General features: G+C 36.8%; 2 protein-coding genes across 9 annotated transcripts in view; one reads left to right on the forward strand and one right to left on the reverse strand.

Moving 5' to 3' along the window:
- SCYL3 (SCY1 like pseudokinase 3) overlaps positions 1–26,122 on the forward strand; it is an 82,866-nt gene extending 56,744 nt beyond the window's left edge. For 2 of the 3 annotated variants that reach the window (XR_016393163.1, XR_016393165.1), the window contains exons 15-16: positions 1–13,849; positions 24,986–26,122. The exon at positions 1–13,849 is cut by the window's left edge and continues 16,646 nt beyond it. The gene's annotated coding sequence lies outside the window, so the exon portion shown is untranslated. The other variant, XM_089911300.1, reaches the window with a different exon arrangement.
- Positions 1–26,498, reverse strand: part of FIRRM (FIGNL1 interacting regulator of recombination and mitosis) — a 46,338-nt gene that overhangs the window by 18,670 nt on the left and 1,170 nt on the right. For 3 of the 6 annotated variants that reach the window (XM_022560145.3, XM_022560144.3, XM_089911262.1), the window contains exons 2-14: positions 23,637–23,676; positions 22,101–22,189; positions 20,418–20,522; positions 19,565–19,705; positions 17,175–17,340; positions 15,375–15,459; positions 13,537–13,675; positions 8,425–8,505; positions 6,426–6,490; positions 3,018–3,166; positions 2,271–2,400; positions 979–1,165; positions 41–123 (exon numbers count right to left, since the gene is read on the reverse strand). In XM_022560145.3, the coding sequence (XP_022415853.1) occupies positions 41–123; positions 979–1,165; positions 2,271–2,400; positions 3,018–3,166; positions 6,426–6,490; positions 8,425–8,505; positions 13,537–13,675; positions 15,375–15,459; positions 17,175–17,340; positions 19,565–19,705; positions 20,418–20,522; positions 22,101–22,189; positions 23,637–23,676 (1,460 nt within the window). Of the gene's footprint in view, positions 1–40; positions 124–978; positions 1,166–2,270; positions 2,401–3,017; positions 3,167–6,425; positions 6,491–8,424; positions 8,506–13,536; positions 13,676–15,374; positions 15,460–17,174; positions 17,341–19,564; positions 19,706–20,417; positions 20,523–22,100; positions 22,190–23,122; positions 23,590–23,636; positions 23,677–26,498 lie in introns of those variants that run through there. The other 3 variants (XM_089911277.1, XM_089911270.1, XM_089911272.1) reach the window with 2 other exon arrangements.

The raw sequence follows: 26,498 nt of genomic DNA on the forward strand, positions 1-26,498 counted from the left end.
ATAAATCAATCCAAACTCTAAAAAAGTAAGTACGTTGTACCGAGCAAGGAAGCACCATGCGTCCATAGCTAGCAAAGAGGTGATCATATTAGCACTAAGCACAGCATTCAACAGAGCAGTGTCCTAGTGAAAAACAAAAAGCTATGATAAATTATCATTAATATTACATTTCTCAAAATAAAACAACAAAATACTATCACAATCCAAAAAACAACAGATCCTCAGTAGGAAAGCTCGACTTTCTAGTATATGAAAGAAGCTATGTTGCCATTCCCTCAACATTTATTGAGCACTTACTACATGTTAAGCATTGTGCTGAGCTACAGAGATTCAAAAGTGGTTTTCAATGTGGTAACTCAATCACAAGGCTCCACAGAAATTCTCTATGTAGGCTGAAATTTTTAAAACAATATATACAATACACACGCCTATACTTTTGTTTCTGCCTTAAACCATTCAAATACGATATTTAATATGTGCTGCATATTATCCATTGTATAATATCTTAAATGATACTGATCCTTAAGTAAATTCTAAGAATGTTTTTCCTAAAATTTTATCAACATCTTTTCTAATCCAATTACACTAAAAAAAAAAAAAAATCCACATTAAGCCTAGGATCGATCTATAGGAGACTTGGTACTACATACCATTTACTTCTTTTCTTTTTATGAAACTGAATTAGGTGAAATCCTACCCATTTTTCCTCTTCTCACACTGTCTTTCCATACCTTCCCACCCAAAATGTTTCCTCAAATATTTTAGCTAAATATTACATCTGAATACTATAGGACTCTAGGATTACCATTTCCTAGGAGCCAGCTGAATTAAAGGGTAAAATGTGCAAGCTGAGGGAATGACATTCAAAAATAAATACACATTTACTACCCCACACTTTCTTCTATATCTGAATCACAATTTCAATGAAAAGAAAGCAAAAGTGTAATCTCAGCTTAGCCCAGCAAGTAACAAACTTACCAGTTCAGGGAACAGTGAGGGATGAAGGGAAGCAATAAATGTACACAGATGAACACAAACATGCTGATATAAGGTGACAGCAACCTCAGTTTGCCCTTTACTCTTTACTTCCTGTACATGAACAGGTAGAGACAGTTCACCAGAACACTGCTCAAAACTGGAGAAAATGGCTTTGAGTAGAGACACCCTGCAGGGAAATTGAGAACACTGAACCCAAGATTATTAACATTTAACAATTAGCAGGTGTAATAATATGACATACAGAGGTTTATCTTAGTTAGCAAAGCCAAATGTCTCAAGATGTATATATCAACAACAGTTTCCAATATGTGTGAATATGTATCCGTAAAAATAAAATACAGTTAGAGAAATCCCTTAAAGGAGAATTTTCATATATATCTTTTATCATTTACCAAGTGTTTATCATAATACAGAACTATACAAAGTCTAAGACAAAATTCATCAAGGAACTTGAAACTTAAATAGCTAAGCTAGGTATCATATATAAAATAGAAACTAGGTATTATCATTCAGATAGGGAGGGGTTATTTTAAGATTTAAATGATTTAAGAATTCTCATAGAGGATTTAGATAACAAATTAAAAATAGGCAAACTATAACAGGTAAAGAAGATAAAGCCTGAGTATAAGGTAGACAGGAATCACCAGTCTGACAGGAGCAAGGTATACGTATAGAAAATGAGTGACATGATAAGGAGCAAAAGTAGATGATGAAAACAGAATGGGTGGGTTTTAAATGCAAAGCTGGGGAGCTGGGATATTATGCTTTAGTTACTGAGCAGGAGAATAGGAAGCTCAGAGCTGGGGTGTAAGGAGACTACCTGGTAGTGGTACACAGGATGCCACTAAAGGATAGGATAAAAAACTAGAGTACAACAATAACCCAGGACGTAAGAAACTAGAGCCTGGTGTTGGCAAGGAAGAGGAATACAAGTGAAATTTCCCAGGAAATAACTTATAGTATCTAAGCACTCTATTTAACAGAGCTCATTTTTAAATGTTACTAACTACATCTAGTCTGCTACACTCAATGTTTATAACACTATTAGCAATACCTTCTAAAAGAGTGAACAAAATTAAATTATTTTCCATGCCTATCATAGATTTATGTATTTTATATTTTTATTAAGTAACAATATGCATGAGGTCTACACAGTAACTATTAATTAGAATATGTGACATAACAAAGAACTTAATTTCAAGGTCACTGCAAACAAATAGGGCATTCCAAACCATCGTAATATGATTGGATATCAACAACACGTTTACTACCTGGTTGTAGCTTCTGAGACCTGGGTCTCTGTGCACCACAGGGTCTGCACGTCCTCAGGCTGAGAGGGCAGCTCATCCATGATGACAACCAGCAGTAGACACTGTGGAAACTGTAGTTCACATGGCAGCTCTTAAGGTGGTAAAATTAAGTTACAACAAATTAGTAAACACATACTCTACATACTTTCAGCAGAAATCTGATTGTAATATATAAAAAAATTAGAGGCATAATTTTTAAAAAGCAGAACTATGTTCCAAGAAAAAAAAGTAGAAGTAATTTTAAATAAAATTTTTAAAACTTAAAAAAAGGATGACTGGGACTTCCCTGGTGGTGCAGTGGTTAAGAATCCTCCTACCAATGCAGGGGACATGGGTTCGAGCCCTGGTCCGGGAAGACCCCACATGCCGTGGAGCAACTAAGCCTGTGTGCCACAACTACTGAGCCTGTGCACCACAACTACTGAGCCTGTGCTCTAGAGCTCGTGAGCCACAACTACTGAGCCCATGTGCCACAACTACTGAAGCCTGTGCATCCTAGAACCCGTGAGAAACCTGCACACCGCAATGAAGAGTAGACCCCGCTCAACGCAACTAGAGAAAGCCTGTGCACAGCAATGAAGACCCAATGCAGCCAAAAATTAAATAAATAAAGAAACAGGATTAACTGTATGAGAGAAAATTACCCTGTCTCTAACATGTAATAATTAATAAGAGATGATTTAACACTAAATCTGTTTTGAAATTTACCCAATTCACTGTCCAAAACCACTTCCACGAAAGGTTGGAATTTGAGAAGCTGACTGACAAGTGGATCCAGTGTGACCAGGAAAGCACCTGCTATTTCCTCCTGTTGTGCTTTAGAAATCCCAGCAGCATACAGGCTTGGAGGAAACTTACTGGGAAGGGAGGGAAAAAAACTCATTCATTAATAACTATTTTCAAATTTTAGATAGAGGTAAGTACTGATGTTCTTCCAGCAGTGAAAATATATTTAAAAATTAAGTAGCATGTGTTTTATAAAACAAAATTCAAAGTACTGAACTGACATCATAATTCTATGAAGAACCTCTGAACTAAATAACATGGCTATAATTCTATAAAATTAAGTTTATAATCTTAAAGAAAATGCTGGTATGGTTTTGATGCATTTTAATACATTGTTCACAATGATATTCTTAAAAAATACTGTAAAAATATGAATCAAATAACTAGTAAAAACATATGTAAAAAAGATATTTCTGATAAATTCTGGGGTAATTACTTCTATTGAAAGTTATTTTAAAATAGGTAAAATGCTGAATTTACTATGAATTTAATGCTCAGTTTCTCAGAAGCAAGAGTTTTATAAGAACAAACTGTATACTAACACTGAAGGGAGATGCAAAGAATTTCATGGAAAATGTCTCAGTAACTGAGGTTTAAACTAAACTTCGATCAAAACCTATGTGAGGGCTTCCCTGGTGGCGCAGTGGTTGAGAGTCTGCCTGCCGATGCTGGGGATGAGGGTTCGTGCCCCGGTCCGGGAAGATCCCACATGCCGTGGAGCGGCTGGGCCCGTGAGCCGTGGCCGCTGAGCCTGCGCGTCCGGACCCTGTGCTCCACAACGGGAGAGGCCACAGCAGTGAGAGGCCCGCGTACCGCAAAAAAAAGAAAAAAAAACCTATGTGAAATAAGATATGTATTCAGTATTTTTTGCCATGTTATTTTAACTGTGGCAAACTTGATAGTACATGAGAAAACCCTGTCTAGCAGGGGATGACAGCATTTAAGAGGAAGCAATTAATATAAACACTTGAGGCCTTTGTAGTGTGATGGAAGAAGCACCAGTCTGTCAATTACTAGTTATGTGACTTTGGTTCATTCATTCGACCTCTCTGAGCCTCACTTTCTTCACTTGTAACACTGATTCAGAGTTGTGAGGACTAAATTATAAGTGAAATTATAAGGTGAAAGACATATAAAATACAACAAAAGTAAGGAAGCTCCACAGATTTGAACTACAGCTACTGAACATCAAAGCAAGTGTGTGTTTTTCAATCAAATGATACATTTTTAAATTAATTTATTTGACAAATGTTTATAAAGTGTCTATGTATATGCCATGTACCTTTCTAGGAGCGTGTGATATACTCGTAAACAGAATATACAAAGTTACTGCCTTACCGAGTGTATACTCTAATGAAGGGGAGAAGTTAACAAGTAAGTGAGTAAGTAAATACACAATATAGTAGATGTTAATAAGTGCTAAGGTGGACAGGAAATTCCATTGAATTTCTATTTGAAATTCTATTGAATTCTGTTTGAATGTGGGTCATTTGAGAGTTTGTGCAGAGAAGTCACATGATCTAATTTATGTTTTATCACTCACTTCGGCTACCGTATGGAGAACAGACCAGAGCAAGGCAAGGGTGGAAACAGAGACAGTAGATACGATGCTCTTTTGCAAAAATGCAGGCAAGAAAATAATAGTGGATGAGATTGAATGGTAGCCGTTTAAGTGGTGAGAAGTGGCTGGATTCTCTTTATATACAGGGCATATACATATTTATACTGAAGGTGATACTGACAGAATTTGCTGATGGACTAGATGAGGGGTATGAGAGCAAGACAAACATCAAAGATGACAGGAAGGTTTTCTGACCTGATCAATATGAAGAACCAAATTACCACTTAAACTGAAATGAGGAAGCGACAAGAGGAGCAGATTTTGGGGGTTGGGGAGTGGCGGATAGATGAAATGGGTTGGAATCAGGATTTTGGTTTGCGTCAATTTTAAGTACACATGTCCTGATTGGCAGTTAGACATTAAAGGGGAGAGACATAAATTTAAAGTCTTGAGACTAAATGACCATAGAGGAGAGAAGAGGCCTGAAGACGGAGTGCTGGGCACACCCAACTTAAAGTAGCTGGAGAGATGAGGAGGAACCTGCTGAGGAGAGGTGTCTTGGAAGCCAACAGAAGAAAGAGTCCAAATGAAAGGGTTAAGTGCTGCTGACAGGTTATATAAGATGAAGCCTAAAACTGCCCACTAGATGTAGCAACATGGAGTCACTGAAGACCTTGCCAAGAGCTGTTTTGATGAAGTAGTGGAATAGAAAGCCTGACGGGAGTAGCTTCGAAAAAGAAATTAGAGACAGTGGTAAAGACAACTCTTTCTAAACACATGCAGAAAAATGGGAAGGTGTTTATTTGGAGGAGGATGTAGAGTCGAGAGATTTTGTTTTATATTGTTCTTAAGATGGGAAAAATAACAGCATGTTGGTATACTCATGAGAATGACTGAGAAAGCAGGGAAGACTGATGATGCAAGTGGGAAAAGGAACAGCTTCTAAAGTAAGGTCCCTGAGCATGTGAGAGAGGGTGAAATCCAATGAATGAATAGACGCTGGCCTTAGATAGGCACACAGACAGTTCACTCATGGGACAAGCAAATATGTGGGCCTAGATACAGATAGAATAGTTGATGTGTCAGAAGGAGAATATGGAAGCTCTCTTTCAATTGCTTCCACTTTTCTCAGGGACACACACAGTGAGGACATTAATTGACAATGAGAAATGGGGAGGTGGTGCTGGAGATTTAGGATGTTTGAAGAGGGAGAGGTATGAAAAGTTGTCTGGGAGACTAAATGGGTTAAGGAAGTATAAGAGGGTTGCTGATGAATGAGCTGACAGAGTCTTTTAGTGTCAAATCAAGGGCTCTTCTGAGGTTACTATCAATTTTAGATGTCATTTAGCCCTCATCTAAATTATGACACCCTTTCTGTAACTCACTTTTTTTCTGGGATGGATTTAACTACTACTTGAATTAAATCTCATAGAAGTAAAACAAAAATTAAGAAAGATAAAAAACGGTATGCTGATATAAAATGTATGCACGTATATATAACCTCTTTTTTTTCCCTTTGGTATTTATTATACCAATATTCATCACTTGGATATAAAGTACTAGTTAAGAATATAAAGATAAGTAAAACTCATACGGAACCTATTCCTTAAAAGCTTCCATCTCCATTAATTTTAAGCAAGCAGACAAAAATTCACTAAAACATTAAGAAAAAATTACTGTGGTATTTTATTTTTAAATGATATACCTTAATGTTTGCATGGCTCATATGGCTCTATTACATTTTAATGGTCATATAGCAGTCTTCTTACCTGTGTACCTGAAGATAAAGCTGGTGCAATGTACAGCAAGAATCAGACAGGAAAGGAAGAAATTCCTAAAAATAAAGGAACTCTATTCACTCTTTATACACAATGTGCTTTGCTAAAATAGATCCTCTCATCAAAGACATGCAAAATAAAATAAAATCCCAGATGTGCTACCTAGGGAAAAAAATTTTCTTGGATGAGAATAAAAAAGGGGATGAGGCTAAAAGCACCTAAAATTCTTTACTGTTAAAACTATCAACGCAACCACAATTAGGAACTGTCATTTACTGAGTATCTCCAAATGCTCAGTAGACGTGTAGTGACTTTACGTACATTATTTTAGTCCTCTCAAAAATATTATGACATATTACTGCCCCCATTTTATAGACTAGAAAGCTGAAGCTAAGGTATCAAGCAACCTGAGACACATAGCTAAAAACCAGTAGGGCTGGGATTCAAGTACAGTTGTGACTGCTCTATCCATAATGGTTATGCTATCTCTTAGAATGTCAAAGAAATAGTTTTAATTGTATTATATGATATAGAAAACAAGCTGACAGTTAATTATTTAAAAAATTTAAATTCCCCTGAAAGAAAAGAATTGATTTAAAAATGGAATAATTAGGCACAATTTTGCCTCCTAACAACTCCGGCAAATATCAGATGGGTAACTGCTCAACAAGTGCCACTGGTGCCAGGACCCTCCCACCCTGTACCTCTGCCACTGAAATACACACCCTGCGAGCTGTAGGGAACCCGGTATTAGAGCAGCCAACCACGGTAAGTGGTAGTGGCTCTGAAGGATGAACTCGGACAGCACACCAACAAGGATGGCAATGTGTCAGTAGTCAGTGAGCCTGCCATGGAATTCTGACTAATAAACAGTCATCAGAGATCCTTATCTTTTCCTCAGAAAGGAGGAAGACAAGGTCAAAAACAAATTCGACATGGACAATAGTTTTCTTCTTTTAGTTACAAATATTTATTACTATTGGTATTTCTTTCACTGGCTGCTGTAAGTATCCTCTCCTCTTCTTTCCAAATAATCTCCCTTGACACCTTATCTATTCTATTCATATATCTTCAACAATCACTATGCTATCCTGATGAGTCCCAAATAGACAGGTCTTCTTAAAATTGTCATAAGTTTGAACATTTAAACTTTAACAACCTAATTTAGAAATATGGTAGAAATAATTTATAAACAGTATTTAAAGGCAAATTGAATTATCTTCCGAAAACTGATCTGTGCTTATAGAAATAATTTTGTTTATGCTTACAGAAATAAATTTTTCAGAAAATTGAATAAAACTAGTAACAATATGGACTTCCCTGATGGCGCAGTGGTTAAGAATCTCCCTGCCAATGCAGGGGACACAGGTTCAAGCCCTGGTCCAGAAAGATCCCACATGCCGCAGAGCAACTAAGCCTGTGCGCCTGTGCTCTACAGCCCACAAGCCACAACTACTGAGCCCGTGAGCTACAACTACTGAGCCCACGTGCCACAACTACTGAAGCTTGTGCACCCTAGAGCCCACGTGTCACAACTACTGAGCCCATGAGCCGCAACTACTGAAGCCCGCGCACTCTAGGGCCTGTGTGCTGCAACTGCTGAAGCCAACATGCCTAGAGTCTGTGCTCCGCAACAAGAGAAGCCACCGCAATGAGAAGCCCATGCACTGCAACAAAGAGTAGCCCCTGCTCGCCGCAACTAGAGGAAGCCCACGCGCAGCAATAAAGACCCAATGCAGCCAAAAATAATAAATAAATAAATCTTCAAAAAAAATTTTAAAAAACAAATCAGTAACAATATGATGGTAGCAACTTAAATAACAGATGCTCAATATTTAACAATTAACAGTATAAAACCAAAAACCCTACGAAATATACTCTTGACTAAATAACTTCAAAAGATTGTTTTGGGCAGGAATGATAAAACAGGATAACTTACAATGTATTGTAGATTTCACATTCACGCATTATTAAAAAAAATAAGCCTTACCTTAGTATAGTGCAAAAGGGAGTTGGCAAAGAAACGACACAATTTGAGTGTTTTCTGAAATAATTTGCAGTCAGTATTATCCTGTTCCAAAAAAAGGAAATAAGAAAGCATAATGAATAGGAAAAGAATATGAAATTAGCTAAACTTGTAAATGAGACAATATTTTCTAAAAAGATCTCTTAATAAAGTGTAAACATTTTCCATAAAAAAGTAATTCTTCTCTGAGTTGTTATAAGCAATACAAACACACATCAAATGATAAAATATGTCAAAAAATTAAACTCTACATCACTGAAAAGAAATCTTAATCTATAACAGCAAAAGAGGTGATCATTTTTGATTGATCTGAAAGTGAAAGAAACTTTTAATACCTTATTGTTCTTTGCTATATGGGGATCAGTAGCTGGTCAAAAGAAAAAGGTCTTACAAACAAATAAAAGAATGAGATATAAAAGAAAACAGGTAAGACATGAGAAGGCAGTTCACAGAAAATATAAATTTCCAATAAACTAAAATTGAAAAATTCTAAATTACAACCTAATTACATATCTTTTGAAGGGGGAGGGGAGAAAACTATTTGATTAGCAAAGATTTAAGACTGATAATATCCCAGAGTTGAGGAAGTGGAGTAGCAAGCACTTTATTTTAACAGTCATGGGAGCATAAAATAATACACTCTTTGCATTATTATTAAAAGCTAGAGTGTTATAAATTCCTTGACCCAGTAGCAATCCCACTTTTGGAAATATATCCTATAGAAATACCAGCACAGGTATGCAATGCAATCTTTCTTATATAATGAAAATGGAAATAAATCCAGTATCCATCAGCTGGAGAATGGTTAAATAAATTCAAGGTATAAAACTGGATGATGAATACATAGAGATTCATTATTTAAAAAAAAAAAATTCAAGGTATATTCACAAAATGTAGTAGCATAGAGCTATTAAAAGGAATTGGGTAGATACACCTTCATGAATACAGAAAGCCCTAAGACAGATTAAGTAAAAAATCATGCTGCAAAACAATATGTATAATATCATCCTATTATTATTTTTAAATGTGTGTTATGTGTTAATATTTCCTCCCTAACCCTCCCAAAATAAATTGAAATCTTACCTGTGGTTCTCTGTAGCACATTAAAGTAGGATTTCACTGTCCATGTTAGGTATTTGTGTAATGTGTGAGTGTTTTCTGAGCATGTATTACATTTGTAAGTTGATAAAACACTGGGTAATGCCAAGATATCTATGTGTATACAGGGGATGTAGAGGACAGTGGAGTCACCCTACCTGGATTGAAATCCTGGCCTTACCACTACATCTGCATGATCGTGGGAAAGTTACCAAGCCTCTCTATGAGGGTGCAATGTGGCTTACACTAAGGTTACTGTGAGGTTTAAATAGTGTCTGACACTTAGGCAACTTAGCTTAATAAATATTGGTTGTCATGTCGTCCAAATGTGTAATACACACTATACTCCAAAGAGCTTTAAATTAGTACCTTAAAATTAACTCAAACAGATACATTATTATCTTTAATGTGGAGAATAATTTCAAATGAAATAACTTTATTAACTGTGTATGTTCAATCTCTTTACAAAAATATATCAAAACCTTAATTAAACCAATCAAAGTGGAATTGAATGATCCACTAATTGAATATGACCCTTCATTTTTACCTTTTATAAAAATATTTGGAAATAGTCAATTTTCCTCAGCAAGATTAAGTTAGGTGAAAATTCACCTCTTTGATAATTATGAACTCTCTCATACACTGCTATGGAAGTTTAAAAGGACAGAGATTAAAAATGAATATAAGATACTTGTAAGATACTTAATAAGAAATTTTATTCAGCTTAGATGTCACATCACAAGAAACTGTTATTGACTTCATGATTGGGTTCCTACCTTTACTCACATAGGCCAACCCGCAATTCTCCGAAGATCACACTAGTCTAATTACCTGCTTATACTATCTCCCAACCTAGACTATAAGTTATTGGAGGCAGAAAGATATGGCTGATTTAGTACCCAGCACATTTTCTGGCACACAGTAGGGACTCTGGAGATAGCTGGTAAATGAATTAAATGAATAAATGGTGACACACAACTTATCATGTTTGCCTACTTTAAATTTTTCTTTCTCATTCAAGAGGAAATTGTATAAGATTTGGTTGAAGACTCTGGTTTTACTTCATTACTAAATAGCATACCAATTAATCTAGAGCTGATTTTCACATTTTCAAAAAGCAAGTGTACAACACAAATACTATCCCACCTTGATTTACTCAACTGTTTAAGTCAGAAAGTTTGCATCTCAATGCCAATAAAAAAGGGGGGGTGGGGATATAAACAAGGAAAACCATTTTTAATGTTTCAAAATATTGAGTATCCAGTCTTCCTTTCTTTAAATAAAACAAGAAAAATACCGATAAAATCTGAATGTAGTGAGCAATGAATCTAAGTGTAGGCAATAGATATAAAAATATGAGTTTATTTTCTGAATATAACTTTCAGTAAGCATTCTATGAACAAAAGTAGGAATTACAGTGCAAATTAAATTTATATCTAAGTGTTACAAATAAATTTCCCTATCTTTATAGAAAAACTAAATTATTTGTGGCTAAAAAGCTTGTTACAAAGTCTAATACAACAGTCTCATTTTGAAACCATGTTCAAGACTTAAGAGGGAATAAATATCAATTTTAGGGGCTGTCACGGGTTGAACTGTGTCCCTTAAAAAGACAGCGTGAAGCCCTAACCCCCAGTACCTTTATTTGGAAGTAGGGACATTGTAGGCGCAATTAGTTCAGATGAGGTCATACTGGAGTAGGATGTGCCCTTAATCTAACATGACTAGTGTCCCTATTATGAAGATGATAAGAAGAGACAGGGAGAGGACACCACTTGATGATGGAGGCGGAGACTGAAGTTATACAGCTGCAAGCCAAGGAATGCCAGTGATAGCAGAAACTAAGAAAGGCATGGAGCAGACTCTCCCCTAGAGCCTTCAAGAGAACAGGGCCCTGCTGACACATTTCAGACTTCTATCCTCTAGAAGTGTGAGTGAACAAATTTGCCACCTGATTTGTGGTAATTTGTTATAGCAGCCTCAGGAACCTAATTTAGGGACTGATACATCTACATGCTTCCATAAATAGCATATTACCTATGAAATCTAGAGGTTTTATTCTGATGTTTTTAAAAACAAGGTGAAAAAACTGCTTGGAAGAATTTAATGAAATAGTTTGATTCTGCAATAAATATCAATAGTGAACAGCAGAGGGCGATGCTAATCAAAATTTAGAGTTAAGAATGGAAAAACTACACAGACCTTCTCAAAGCTCCATTTCAGGCAATGGACAGTAAGTAGTGCTAGTTACGTTTATCAGTACCAAATAAGTAAAGAAAAACAAGTAAGGCAAAACATGAAAATTTGCTTGGACAGTTAGGAAAGTTTACTATTTAAATTCTCTGATTTTCATATACAAGCAGTTTATATACACTGAACTTATGTATTCAATACTTCATGTACAAATAGCCATCCTGGTCAGGTACCCTCGGGACTTCTCTTTCTTCTTCCATTATAGACTATACTGTGGCTTGGGCTTTCCCCATCTCACTCCTGTCCAGGAATCTCTGTCTAATCTTACTCTCCAAGTAACTCTAACTGGGGGATCTGTGGTGTCAAGATAAGCAAGACGGAAATTGGAAAAAGAGGTTGAGGTTGAGGTTGAGGATACAGAGGTATAGGATAAAGGTGGATAGGGGAACATCCTTCCTGCCATTGACACAGGATACCCAACAAAATGCCTTCTCCTTTCGGGAAGGTGAGGGGAATTAGAAAGGGTATATGAAGGAAGTGGGGACAGAAAAGAAAAGGAAAAAAGAAAGAAAGAATGTAAGGGAAGGATAAAGAGAAAAAGAAGAGAAGCAAGAAGGAAAGGGTGTGCCCCTTCCTAAAGTTACTCCTCACTCCCTCTTACCAACTTCAGGGCCCCTTTTCAAACTTCCACCCTCCTCTCGGGTTTGTCTTTCCAGATCATCCCTGCCCCATGAGTTGTGATCAGTGTTTAGGAACTGGATGAATCCTTACATGTCCACCCCCATAGCTGCTGGGCAGGGAAGAGCACAGGTACAGAGGAATACCCTGTATCAGTTTGCAGGTCTACAACAGGAAGGGATGTTACTGTTATTCTACGGAGAAATATTTAACTCATTTTCCCACTGAAATTACTGCTTATAACTGTGAGGTCCTGACTACTATTAATCCTATAATTTAAGACTATTACAAGTTAAACAAACTTTAAAGAGCTAGTGTGAGAACAGAAGGCACTATGTATAAACACTGTTATAGGAAAATATACTGCAATTCCCAATAAGCATATTAAAATTTTTTAGAATACAATCTGTTTTATAAAAGGGATGCCAATTCAACACTATAACTTTTTTTTTTTTTTTTTTGCGGTACGTGGGCCTCTCACTGTTGTGGCCTCTCCCGTTGAGGAGCACAGGCTCCGGATGCACAGGCTCAGCGGCCATGGCTCACGGGCCCAGCCGCTCCACGGCATGTGGGATCTTCCTGGACCGGGGCACGAACCCGTGTCCCCTGCATCGGCAGGCGGACTCTCAACCACTGCGCCACCAGGGAAGCCCCAACACTATAACTTTTTGAAATCAATATAAATGTAAGTATACACCAAGTATACACACAGCTGTATACTGCATCTCTACAGGTTGTAATGGATTGGTGAAGAAAAGGTTGACTGTGGCTATATCATCAAGACGACCTTAAATAAATACAGGACTAAGGAATTAGATTTTTGTCCAAGGGTAGAAAAGATTCTGAGGAGAATGCCTTGACCAACCAGTGAGTATATAAAAAGGCAGGGACAGATAGACTATAGATGGAACGAAAGCAGATAGGGGTCTAATGCAATGCTCTGAGTGAAAAGTAATTATGGGCTGTAAATAATCCCACAGATTGAAAACAAAAACAAAACAAATTAAAACCCTTTTAGGTAAACTGACCCATAGATCTAAATGAGATTTAGTAACTGCCAAAAGAAAAAGAGCTACAGTTCACAGTGTTGTTAGACCATATTTTTACCTGGGCATCTGATTGTGTCATCTGCTCAGCTAACTGTAAACAAGAACGGAAGGAGAAAAGAATGTCTTCGCACAAGCTAGTAATTATATCTTTGTGTTTCAGCTGACTCTTTATAACCGACTGGTGCTTAAGGCTCTGCCTAAATGAATAAAAAGAAAAGAATGTAATCACCACAAGTAACACATCAAGTAACTTAGGACCATAAAAATATGACTTGAAAGAACATGTAAAAAATCAAAATGCATCATATATATCAGACACGGCATAATTAAGATGTACTGACGTTACCTCTGAAGCTGTCATGTTAGTTTGAGTAAGTTGATAATTTTTTATTTCTCCTTATAAAATATTAATTGAACTCTTACTATATGCCAGGCACTCTGTGAAGCCCTGGAGATAGAGGGGTGAATGAAAAGACACAATCTCTGCCCTGTCTGCATGGAATTTGTGGTCTAGCACAAAAGAGAACATTAAATAATGTAAGAATAGTTGATTGATTACAGCTGTGATGAATGTTAAGCTGGAAAAGTCCAGGATGCTACAATAGAGAGATCTAATCTAACTGATTCTCAGGGTGAGGATGAAAAGAATGCTACCATCAAGACGTAACACTTAAACTGAGAACTGAAAGATAAGCAGGAATTAGCAAGGTGTAGAGTACAAGAGAGAAGCATCCCAGGCAGAGGGAAAAGCTGTGAAAAGGCTCTGGGACAGGAGAGTTTGTTATGTTTGAGGAGCTGAGAACAGGGAGAGTGCAATGGAGATGGGCTGGTGAAGAAGGCGGGAGCCAGAGAGGATTAGGTTGTTACTCTTAGTAAACTGGGATGGATGTTAAGCAGTAGAGTGACATGATCTAATTTACATTTTTAGAAGATCAGTATGAATGCTGGATAGAAAATGAATCAGAGTGGGGCAAGACTGGAAGATATTCAATGGTGATGGTGATGGCGATGGTGTGGTGTGGTGTGGTGTGGCTAATTCACTGGGCACTCACTGTGTGACTTGCAGAGTTGCAAGCATTTCACACCGATAAACTCAATTCTCACTGTAACCCCACAAAGAAGGTGCTATTGTTATAACTCCCACTTTCAGATGAGCAAACTAAGACTCAGAGAAATTAACCAAATTGCCTAAGAGTTCCAGAGGGGTAAGTCATTTCAGAATGGATTCAAGCATATGCGGTATGGCTGAGTTGACACACTTTGAACCACTGCACTATTACTTGTTGGCAACGTAATGACCTGGTGGTGCAAGAAAAACACCTAAGACCTGAAAGTATTACACTACCTTTAATGTTTTATGCATATGTATAAAGTAGAGGTTCTTAACCATTTTTACATCTCAACTATATCTCCTCCCACCCCCAAGAATCTGATGAATGCTATGGACACTCTCCCTAGCAACCCTTCATAACGCTCTAGTTAAAATTATAAATGGAATTAAAATTGAACAACTCAAAAGTATATAATGAGGGGATTATATTCAGCTCTAATTATGATTATTAATTTATCTAAGCCTGGAAGTAGGATACTTGATAGTCAGTTAAACAACAGTAGCAGTAGGCAAATGGTTAAGACCCATGGCCCATTATTTCAGATGTACTAGCTAACTGAGTAGAACTTTTTTTTAATTTTAGAGAGAGCAGGATAAAGAAGTATGATTTAGTTTGGGAGCTACATGTACAACATTTGGATTATAAGAGAGCAGTGTCAGTAAACATTGTACACACCCATACAAAATGTTTTAAATGCAATCTAAGAAAACTTACAAATAATTAAGACTTTTGGATATGGAAACTATATTACAAAAAGTAAAAACAAAACAAAACAGAAACTTACTTAATTATAAATTTCCAAGTATTGGCATGAAATGCATGGTCCATACTGGAAATAACAGAGCAGATATCCAACAATGAATGAATAACTACAAAGAAAGATAACAGAACTCTTAGGACATTCAAATGTCATATGGGGTGAGTTTCTTCTATATTTAAAAATATCTACTGAACAATTTTGACATTTGCTAAAATAGGCAATACAATTTGAAAAAAATTATCTCAAAATAATTAGTGAAAGTAAGTGTCACGCTTTTGATTTAGGGTTTTTATAAATTATAGAAAATTAAGTTTGATGTTTACACCTACTCTATGACCTAAATAAAACTAAAAATGTTCAGTGGACTAAAAATTATGCCCTATTGTAACTGAAACATTCTACAGATATTCAAATCAAAAATGACAAAATATACTGCTAAGGAAAGAAAACCTAACAAGGAAGAATCAAATGAATTTGCACAGTACTCATTAAGGCTTGTACTTTGCCTGAGGTAGATTATTTGTTAAAATGGGCACAATAAACCCCCTTTCTGTGTCCATGCTCTTAGTCAGTTCGCTTCCACAGACCCTGGGCTTCGCGACATAACTTGCTTTGGTCAACAGGACAAAAATAAACATAAACCAAGCAAAGACTTTAAATGTGCCTGCACACTGGGGCCTGCCCTCTCTTGCTGCTCTTAGGACCCCTGAGGCCATCAGCAGGTAGCTGAGCCTGGGCTAACCTGCTGCATGATGGGCTACATGGGACTGGCTCAGGACATTATCTCTCCCTCTGCCGACAAACGACCATGAGTGAGGTCAGTGACCACAAACTGAGTGAGCCAGTTACACCATGTGAAGCAGAGAAAGCTGTTCTACCTGAGCCCAGCCTAAAACACTAACTCAGAATCATGAATAAATGAAACAGTAGTTGCTTGATTTCTTTCTTCCTTCCTCTCTCCCCCCACCTCCCTCTCTTTCCCTCCATCTCTGCTTCCTCCCTCCCTCCCTCCTTTCTTTTTTCCTTTCTTTCTTTCCTTCTTGCCATGCCACGTGGCTTGCGGGATCTTAGTTCCCTGACCAGGGATTGAACCCAGGCCCCAGCAGTGAAAGCACCAAGTCCTAACCACTGGGCGGCCTGGGAACTCCCTAGTAGTTACTTTAATGTAATAGATTTTTGGGTTGGTTTGTTACAGAGCAAAAGATACCTGATAATACTGCACAAAACCACCTTACTCTCTTTATGCTGAAGCTATGAATGCAATCTTTTTATTAGAGTACTGCTTTTCAAACTCTGGGCCATGATCCATTGGTAAGTGATGAAATTAATAAAGTAGCAATCAGCAATTCTTTAAAAATGAAATAGACTATAATAGAGTACGTTATTTCAAGTACAATAAATAAATGTAGTATATACATACACATTCACAAACATACATACAAGTATGTAATTATATGTGTTCTGGGAAGAAATGCAAACTTCATTTCTTACTATGAAGTTATGGTTTAAAAACACTGAAAAAGCTACTGCTTCAGAATTTGGACTACTTTAGAGGGTATAAAATTGCATAACTTTCTTTGTTAATCACTGTGGAGTAACAACCTACTTTGAACATTGACTAAATATATAAATCTATGTTAATGCATCAAGTATCAATTTTACAAAATCTAAAATTTAAGAGATTAAAAGTTTATTGGGTAGGATTTAAATTTTTTTACACATAATATCATGAATCATTAGAAACACTGGGTTCAATAATTTAACTGATGTACAGTTTATAGTCAATATACATCATATACTAAGTAGTAAGTTTTTTTCACTCACCTACTACCATATTCAAAATGTCATCATTCTCATCTATTAAAGGGTCCATGCAAACCATATCCAGCAGTTCCATTAGCTGCTTTTGAAGAGAATAGGCCTCCTTGAAAAGAGCCTGCAGAAGGTCTGAGACTAGGTGTAAACGCCCAGAATAAACAGATTCGCTATTCTGATCACAAAGGAATAAAAACGAGAGAAAAAGCAAATCATAAAAAACTCAAGAGCCACATTTATTTTAATTCATTCTATCAGAGCTCATAAATGTAATGCTTTTAGAGAGTAGGTGGGTGGGGAGCATATGCAAAACATGGGGTGCAGAATAGCATCAGATGTAAGCTGGTGCAGCCACTGCGGAGAACAGCACAGAGGTTCCTCAGGAAACTAAAAATAGAATTACCATGATCCAGCAATCCCACTCCTGGGCATATATCCGGACAAAACTATAATTCAAAAAGACACATGCATGCCTATGTTCATAGCAGCACTATTCATAATAGCCAACACATGGAAACAACCTAAATGTCCATCGACAGATGAATGGATAAAGAAGATGTGGTACATATATACAATGGAATACTACTCAGGCATAAAAAAAGAACAAAGTAATACCATTTGCAGCAACATGGATGCAACTAGAAATTATCAGACTAAGTGAAGTCAGAAAGAGAAAGACAAATACAATATGATATCACTTATATGTGGAATCTAAAATATGACACAGGGACTTCGCTGGTGGCGCAGTGGTTAAGAGTCCGCCTGCCAATGCAGGGGATATGGGTTTGATCCCTGGTCTGGGAAGCTCCCACATGCCGCAGAGCAACTAAGCCCGTGCGCCACAACTACTGAGCCTGCGCTCGCTCTGAAACAGGAGAAGCCACTGCAATGAGAAGCCCACACACCGCAATGAAGAGTGGCTCCCACTCGCAGCAACTAGATAGAGCCCACACACAGCAACAAAGACCCAACGCAGCTAAAAATAAATAAATAAATTTATAAAATAAAAAAAAAATATATATGACACAAATGAACCTGTCTATGACAGAAACAGAATCACAGAGAACAGACTGGTGGTTGCCAAGGGGGAGGGGGTTGCAGGAAGGATGGAGTGGGAGGTTGGGGTTAGCAGATGCAAGCTTTCATATATAGAATGGATAAACAACAAGGTCCTACTGTATAGCACAGAGAGCTATATTCAATATCCTATGATAAAGCATAATGAAAAAGAATAGTAAAAAAGAGTAAGGTACATATATATATAACTGAATCACTTTGCTGTACAGCAGTAATTAACACAACACTGTAAATCAACTGTACTTCAATTAAAGAAAAGAATTCTCACCAGCAAAAAAAAAAAAAAAATTTAATGATTCTTAGTGAATGACATATTCATTCATTAAACAAATGTTTAGTGAACCTCCATTATACATAGTGTACTTTGAGAGATGCAGGTATGTATAAAATATGATTTCTGACTTCCAAGATCTTACAAATATAGAACTAAAAGGGAGCTAATAACATTAGGTCCAGTGCATGACATTTCAGTACCCTGTCACCAAAGAGAAGCATTAGTTAACTAGCAATTTTCATTCATCCAACAAACAGCATTATCAAAACTTCCTGTGACCCACAAATCCTAGGTCAGCTTTTGTGCTTTAAAGCTGTCTCAGGACTAAATAAGGGTCAGTGTCCCTTTATAGGCACCTAATTGTTAAGCAATTCATCTGAGCCACCAATGCCATGACAGAAATATTTGAGGATCCCTGCGACTTGACACAAATCTGTATCACTTCTTTCCTTATCAAGAGGAAATAGAATAAGACAACAACAAAACTGCAAGAGCCTCCTTTTTAAGATTTCTTTATAACTACTTATTTTGAAACAAATATTTACATACATGCTCTTTGTTCTATGGAAAAATGCACTGCAATAATATAGGTTAAAATGTAAACTTATGAACAAATACCATAAGCACCACAAACTCAGCCCCTTTGCCCATGGATTTTAGGCCATTTAAAGTGTACTTAGGGCTTCCCCGGTGGTGCAGTGGTTAAGAATCCGCCTGCCCATGCAGGGGACTCGGGTTTGAGCCCTGGTCCAGGAAGTTCCCACATGCCACAGAGCAACTAAGCCCATGCACCACAACTACTAAGCCTGCGCTCCAGAGCCTGCAAGCCACAGCTCCTGAAGCCCGGGTGCCTAGAGCCTGTGCTCTGCAACGAAAGAAGCCACTGCAATGAGAAGCCTGTGCACCACAACGAAGAGTAGCCCCCGCTCACCGCAACTAGAGAAAGCCCGCGCACAGCAACAAAGACCCAACTCAGCCAGAAAAAAATAAATAAAATTTTTTTTAAAATGTTAAAAAAAAATAAAGTGTACTTAGACCCATCACTCACCTTACAATGTACAAATGTACTTTTGATTACATGTAGGACTGAGGAGGGAAGACTGTGAATATTTTCTAGAATGATGGATTCCTGAGTGGCACAGACATGCTGAACACATCCTGTAAGAGCTCCTAATAGCTGTACCATTGTCTGGAAATACGGAAAGAAGTTTCATTCAGAATATATTTTCTGTGTACCTAAAAGGTACAGACAATATGCTGAGTGCTAGGGATACAGCAGTGAGCAAAATGGACCCTCTCTCTGTCCCTCCTTACACATAACTATAGTCTGTCAGAACTACAAATATTAAAAGTGGCTAGGGACTTCCCTGGCAGTCCAGTGGTTAAGACTTCACCTTCCAACGCAGGGGGTACAGGTTCGATCCCTGGTTGGGGAGCTAAGATCCCACATGCCTTGTAGCCAAAAAACCAAAAATTAAAAAACAGAAGCAATATTGTAACAAATTCAATAAGGACTTTAAAAATGGTCCACATCAAAAAAATCTTAGGGAAAAAAACCCCCCAAAAACCTGGCTAGCCATTTGGTTAAAAAAAAAAGAAAAAAAGAAGTTGGAATCCTAACCCACAACATCAAAGTATATGGCAGGTGTTCTACACATACGCTTTAGAATTACAGGCAGGGCATGCTATCTTGATTACTTGTCTTCTTATACGAGTTTAGATATTTACTAAGCATGAAATTGTATAAGAAATTCAGAATTTATGTTTTTTGCAATATCTTTATATCTTTAATTCTATAAATTTAATTCTAGCATTGGGGCATTATATACAGAATATAAAGTTAATTAATATTTCACACTCCTTAAGCTCTCCCACCCCCCTTTCTAATATATTTGACATACCTGTAAAATATTTCTTATAGTGGTCTGGATTTCTAAATTTTGGCTTGATAGTCCTCTGGCTTGACTGGTTAACTCATACACCATGTCATCAAATAATCTCACAGTCTGTGAAAACAAAGCAGGTCATAAACAGTAGTAACAGAAGTCATTAAAAAAGGAAAGGCGTATCTTTAAAGAAATAAATTAGATTTGATTTTGCATTATTAACAGCCACGGGATATTGTCTAGTGTAACAACTGCACCTAATAAAGTTAATAAAATATATATTTTGTAGTGTTTCTATAGTATTTCTATTTTTTGTATACTATTTTTCTACAATAGAATCTCCTTAAAAAAAAAGCCTCCAACAAAAATTGATTTGTCTTCCATTTCTGTGATTTGAATCTACTTAATAACATCCATAAAAAAATGTCACTCAAAAGTTCATTTTTTGGTGATGTAACAAAAGTGCTACTCTTACACTTAAATAAATAAAAGATGATGATCTTAACCAATCAACATCCATGTGAACATTTACAAGGATATTTTCTGGTAGTGGTAATGAATTTGTGCTGAATTACCTATTCACTTGTTTTCTAACCAGCTCCCCTTTCTGACCAACTCAAAATACTATTCCTGGGTTAGAGACATAGTACGTGACCTCAGAACTAAGTGTTTTTGTCTGTGAAACATTAGCCAACCTAAGATCTTAATACTCTAAACAAGTTAAATGGCCTAAACACTACACTACAAGAAAAACCATAGTCAGCAACACACTGTAACTAAAGAGGGTACTGCTTCCCATAAGCCTGTTAACACTCAACATCTCGTTTTCATCTATATACTAGCTGGACCTTTATTTGGCGGTCAAGAACAAAATTTAAGAAACTTTTTAGATAGAGACCAATTGAGTGAATATGAGTAAAAGGAGTTCTGATAATTATTTGTTTCAAAGCTAAACTTAGAAATCCATTCCAGTAAGAGATAAGTTATCATAAAAAAATGTTTCATTTTGTCACCAAAGTATGTTTAGTTCCCACAATTAAAAAGAAAAGTTATGACTCTGCTTTTCAGAGAAAAGGTATACCACATATATCTAAAAGGTAACAATGCAGTTGGTGAATCTGATATTTTCTTTTAAGTTACTTGATTTTACCAATATTCCAGCCATTTTTATTCTAAGGCTTCTTTAATAAATTTTGGCTCCATTTTTGCAGAAAATGAAATTTAACAATTATTAATAAATTCTACAGAGAAGATAAAGAAAGAAGCTTAACTAACTTCATCATCCATCCCAATTTTCAATGAATAGCTTTAAAATACAAGAGTATTTAAAACCAACTACAAATAATGTAAATTCAATTAGTAAAGGATCCATACTCTCTGAAAATATGTTTTTTAATCACCTAATGATCATACTGACACCATCACATTCTCTATTTTAAACTATTTTATTTGTATTTCAAATATGTGATACATTGGGAATTCCTTGGCAGTCCAGTCGTTAGGACTCGTCACTTTCACTGCTGTGGGCCCGGGTTCAATCTCTGGTCAGGGAACTAAGATCCCACAAGCCTCGCGGCGCAACCAAAAACAAAAAAAGTGATACATTAAGAAATTAAGAATAAATGGTCTAAAACTGAGGCCAGATCTTAACAGCCTTTATAACAAGTAAATTGATTTAAGGTAATAATAGTACTATACCTTTGGCAGCACTTGTGAAAAGAAAGTCTGTTCCAATGTCAGGTGGTTCATATGAGGTAAAAACATTTCTACAATAATTTTCAGAATTTCTATAAAGGAAAATAGTAACATATTTTGTAGCAATATTAAGTCATGTCAGCCAACAAAGGTCACTACCCTTTCCCAGATTCAAGAATATGTAAGTACTAGCAATCAAAAGCTTTGTACAGTTTCAAAATGCCATATTCTATGTAGAGAAACTATTAACAGTTAAACAACCTGAAATAATAGAAAAATTTTAAGAAACAAAACAAAACAATGTATGTGTACAGCAACTGAAGATCAGTTAATGGATGTGGGTACATCTACTGAATAGGATCTGCTATCATTAAAATGATTGTTAGAGATCGTTTAAAACCATGATAAAATGTCCACAATACATTAAGCTAAAATGAAAAAACTTCCAAATAGTGTAATTCCAATCTTAATATATATATAAACATGTATATACAAAAAATAACCGATAGGCTGGCAGGAATATATAGAATCAAGATGAGAATATCCTATGCCAAAATCTTAAACATTTCAGATTAATGATTGTTTTATTATCTTTTATGTTTTTCTGCATGTTACAAATTTTCTATAATGAATATGTACAACTCTCATACACAGGATAAAAAGTAACTGTTCCTTAAAAAAATCAGACCCCACAGGCAGCACACATATCCAAGATTATAAACAAATATTCCACAACCAAGTGAAATGTAAATAGAAAACTCAAAATATATGAGTAAACTCTGCAGATAGACTTAACTCTCTACCTCTCCTCCTAACTAAATAAATAAATTACATCAAGTAAGATTAATGAAGACAGATGAAGAAAGTGAACTTTTCCAAATGACAAATTTGTCATGCCTAAACAATCAGCCTTTTGTAACTTAGGAAGTATTTTCTAATTGACACTAAACATGTTAAGAGGCTGAAAGTTATTAAGTAGACTGCAAATTATGTTTTATATTGGTCTAACCAGTTTAACAACTAACATTTAAAATTTACAACGTGGGGCTTCCCTGGTGGCACGGTGGTTGAGAGTCCGCCTGCCGATGCAGGGGACACGGGTTCGTGCCCCGGTCCGGGAAGATCCCACATGCCGTGGAGCGGCTAGGCCCGTGAGCCATGGCCACTGAGCCTGCACGTCCCGAGCCTGTACTCTGCAACGGGAGAGGCCACAACAGTGAGAGGCCCGCGTACCGCAAAAAAAAAAATAATAATAAAATAAAATAAAATTTACAATGTGTTTATACACACATTATCAAACAGAACACTTTTGGTATCTATCCAAAATGGAATTTAAAACTTTAAGTACTGTAATTTGAAGTAATTTGGTCATTTTAAGTAACTGAAGATTACAAAGGCTGTAACGCTACAATAGGAAGAATAAACTTAAAGAGTATACAAAACTATATTTAAATTTAAAGGGAATACGAAACTGGGATATGTGGGACTCAGTCCTTAAAGACATCAAAGTAATCATACAATTAAGATAATTTTACTTACGAATATGCTCAAGCCAACTGTCAGAATGCTGATACATAGAGTAAAAAAATTAAGGAAGATACTAGTATCAGTAGTAAGATATTCACTATTGAGAACAGATTTTAAAAGGACCCTTCTTGAAGTTTAAGCAATGATCAGTAAGAGACTGAAATTAGACTCAAATTACTGGCTTAATTTTGCTGTAAAACATGTAATGTTTACTAGGTATAATGAAATATAATGAAAATACTTTAAGGAAATGTTTTCAAAATCGCTCAGGGATAAACTTATCTTTTCAAATTATGTGTAGTTATGACTTATTTCTGACAGATGAGAAACAGTCTATAATAATCCATGGGTTTCTGGTTTCTGAAACAGAAATTTCTTCCTCCTCAGCACTTCTATAGTACTTTATTTGCACCTTTCTTAAGTCACTGATCAACTCTTAATCTTTTCATGTTACTAGCATATCTATCTTACCACCTTATCAGACAGAAACTCTTCTGCACATAGAAGCTTACAAATATGACATAATAAATTATGCTATGTTCATTACAAACGTTAATGGTAATCACATTATAAACTATACACTTTTCTACCATTCAGAATAATTGTTAGAAATGTTTTCCTGTAAAAATAATATACGAATTATTAAAGTATGTGTCAATAAGAAAAATGAATAAGCCATAACTGTCACAGTAATACAGGAATTGATTCTTTTTCTGAAATCTTACTCTGCATATACATCTTACAGCAGCAATCAAAATGAGATAGTCATTAACTCATTTTAGTTCAGTAGGGTAGAATTTGCATCGTGGATCAATTTCAGTAAAGGTCAAAAAAATTCTAGCCTCTTCCAAAATTAAACATAAGTTATGATTATGCAGACATGCAGGTAAGGACTGGAAAATAAGGGACTTCCCTGGCGGTCCAGTGGTTAAGACTCCGCGCTTCCACTGCAGGGGGCACAAGTTTGATCCCTGGTCGGGGGACTAAGATCCCGCAGGCCGAGCGGCGCGACCCCCCCCCCAAAAAAAAGAAAGACTGGAAAATAACGTGTGAAATGCAAAACATGAAAATAATTATGTTTGGGTGATGGAGTTACTGAAAATTTCTTTCATTTGTAGAAAAAGTGCTGAAGTAAAACCAAAAGCTGAAAAAAAATTTATCTAATGAGATTTTCAGGCAGTTTTAAAACATGACAATATCTTTTAGCCCTTCATTGAATGCTTACTATGTGCCAGGCACTACTCTAGGTGCTGGAGAAAACAAAATTCCTGCCTTTATGAACTTTACAGTACAGTGAGGAAAAGTAAAAAGAAAACAAAGTAAACAAGATAATTTCCATTAAGGTTGCTTCTGCTCTTTAGAAAACTGAACAGGGCAACGAGATAAATATTACAGACTGGGTTTGGGAGAACCACCTAAGACTGAGGACACTGAAAATGGCTTGCTGGCGTGACATCTGAGCTGAGATCTGAATAATGAGATGGACAAAAGGCTGAGAGAAGAACAAACTACGCTGAAGGATCAGCAAAAATGAAGATCCTGAGGTAGGTGAGCTTCATGTATATGTGGACAGAGTGTAGTGAGCTAGGTAAGCGAGGAAAAGGCTTAGAACATGAGGAGCCTTGAAGGTAAAAGTTTAGATTTTATTCCTAATTTGTTAAGAAGCCACTGGGGTGGAGGGAGTGGTTTAAAAAGGAAACAACATGTTTTTCACTTGTTTGTGAACTTTTTTTGGAGAATGGATTATAAGAGGACGTGAGTAGAAGCAAGGGAGCTATAAACAATAGTTCAGGTGAGAGGTTATGGGGGTTTGAAAGAGTGGTAGCAACCAAGATGGAGATAAGCATTTGGATTCAAGATATAGTCTAGGTTAGAAACAAAAGGACTTGCTGATTGGATGTGAGAGAGAGAGGACTGAAGGTTTTGGCTTGTAAAACCATTTATTTAGATGAAGAAGACTGGGGGGAAGAACAGGTTTGGGTTCTTTTGAATTTTAAGTTTGAGATGCAAAACCAGGTGAGAATGATTTTTTTTTTTAATGTAAATAAACAAGCTTGGGAATTCCCTGGTGGTGCAGTGGTTAAGAATCCACCTGCCAATGCAGGGGACACAGGTTCCAGCCCTGGTCCGGGAAGATCCCACACATCGCGGAGCAACTAAGCCCGTGTGCCACAACTACTGAGCCTGCGCTCTAGAGCCCGCGAGCCACAACTGCTGAACCCACGTGCCACAACTACTGAAGCCCGTGCGCCTAGAGCCCGTGCTCCGCAACGAGAAGCCACCGCAATGAGAAGCCCCTGCACCGCAATGAAGAGCAGCCCCCACTTGCCACAAGTAGAGAAAGCCCGTGCGCAGCAACAAAGACCCAACACAGCCAAAAATAAATAAATTTATTAAAAAAAAAGAGTAGCCCCCACTCGCGGCAACTAGAGAAAGCCTATGTGCAACGAAGACCAAACGCAGCCAAAAATAAATAAATTTATAAAAAATAAAAAAAATTGGGCTTCCCTGGTGGTGCAGTGGTTGAGAGTCCGCCTGCTGATGCAGGGGACACGGGTTCGTGCCCCGGTCCGGGAAGATCCCACATGCTGCGGAGCGGCTGGGCCTGTGAGCCATGGCCACTGAGCCTGCGCGTCCGGAGCCTGTGCTCCGCAACGGGAGAGGCCACAACAGTGAGAGGCCCGAGTATCGCAAAAAAAAATAATAATAATAAAAATAAATAAATAAATAAACAAGCTTGACTTTCAATTATTGAAATCCCCCCATAATCTTGAGAAGAAAAAGAGGAACCATGTTTCTTATCTTTGTTCCCCCGAAACCTAACACTGCCTGGTACATATAATATTCGGTACCTAGTAAAATTTTTTGAGGAGG

Source organism: Delphinapterus leucas, chromosome 1 (assembly GCF_059928025.1).
Source record: "Delphinapterus leucas isolate spDelLeu-1000000601 "Yukka" chromosome 1, BTC_Dleu_Yukka2, whole genome shotgun sequence".
NCBI lineage: Eukaryota > Metazoa > Chordata > Mammalia > Artiodactyla > Monodontidae > Delphinapterus > Delphinapterus leucas.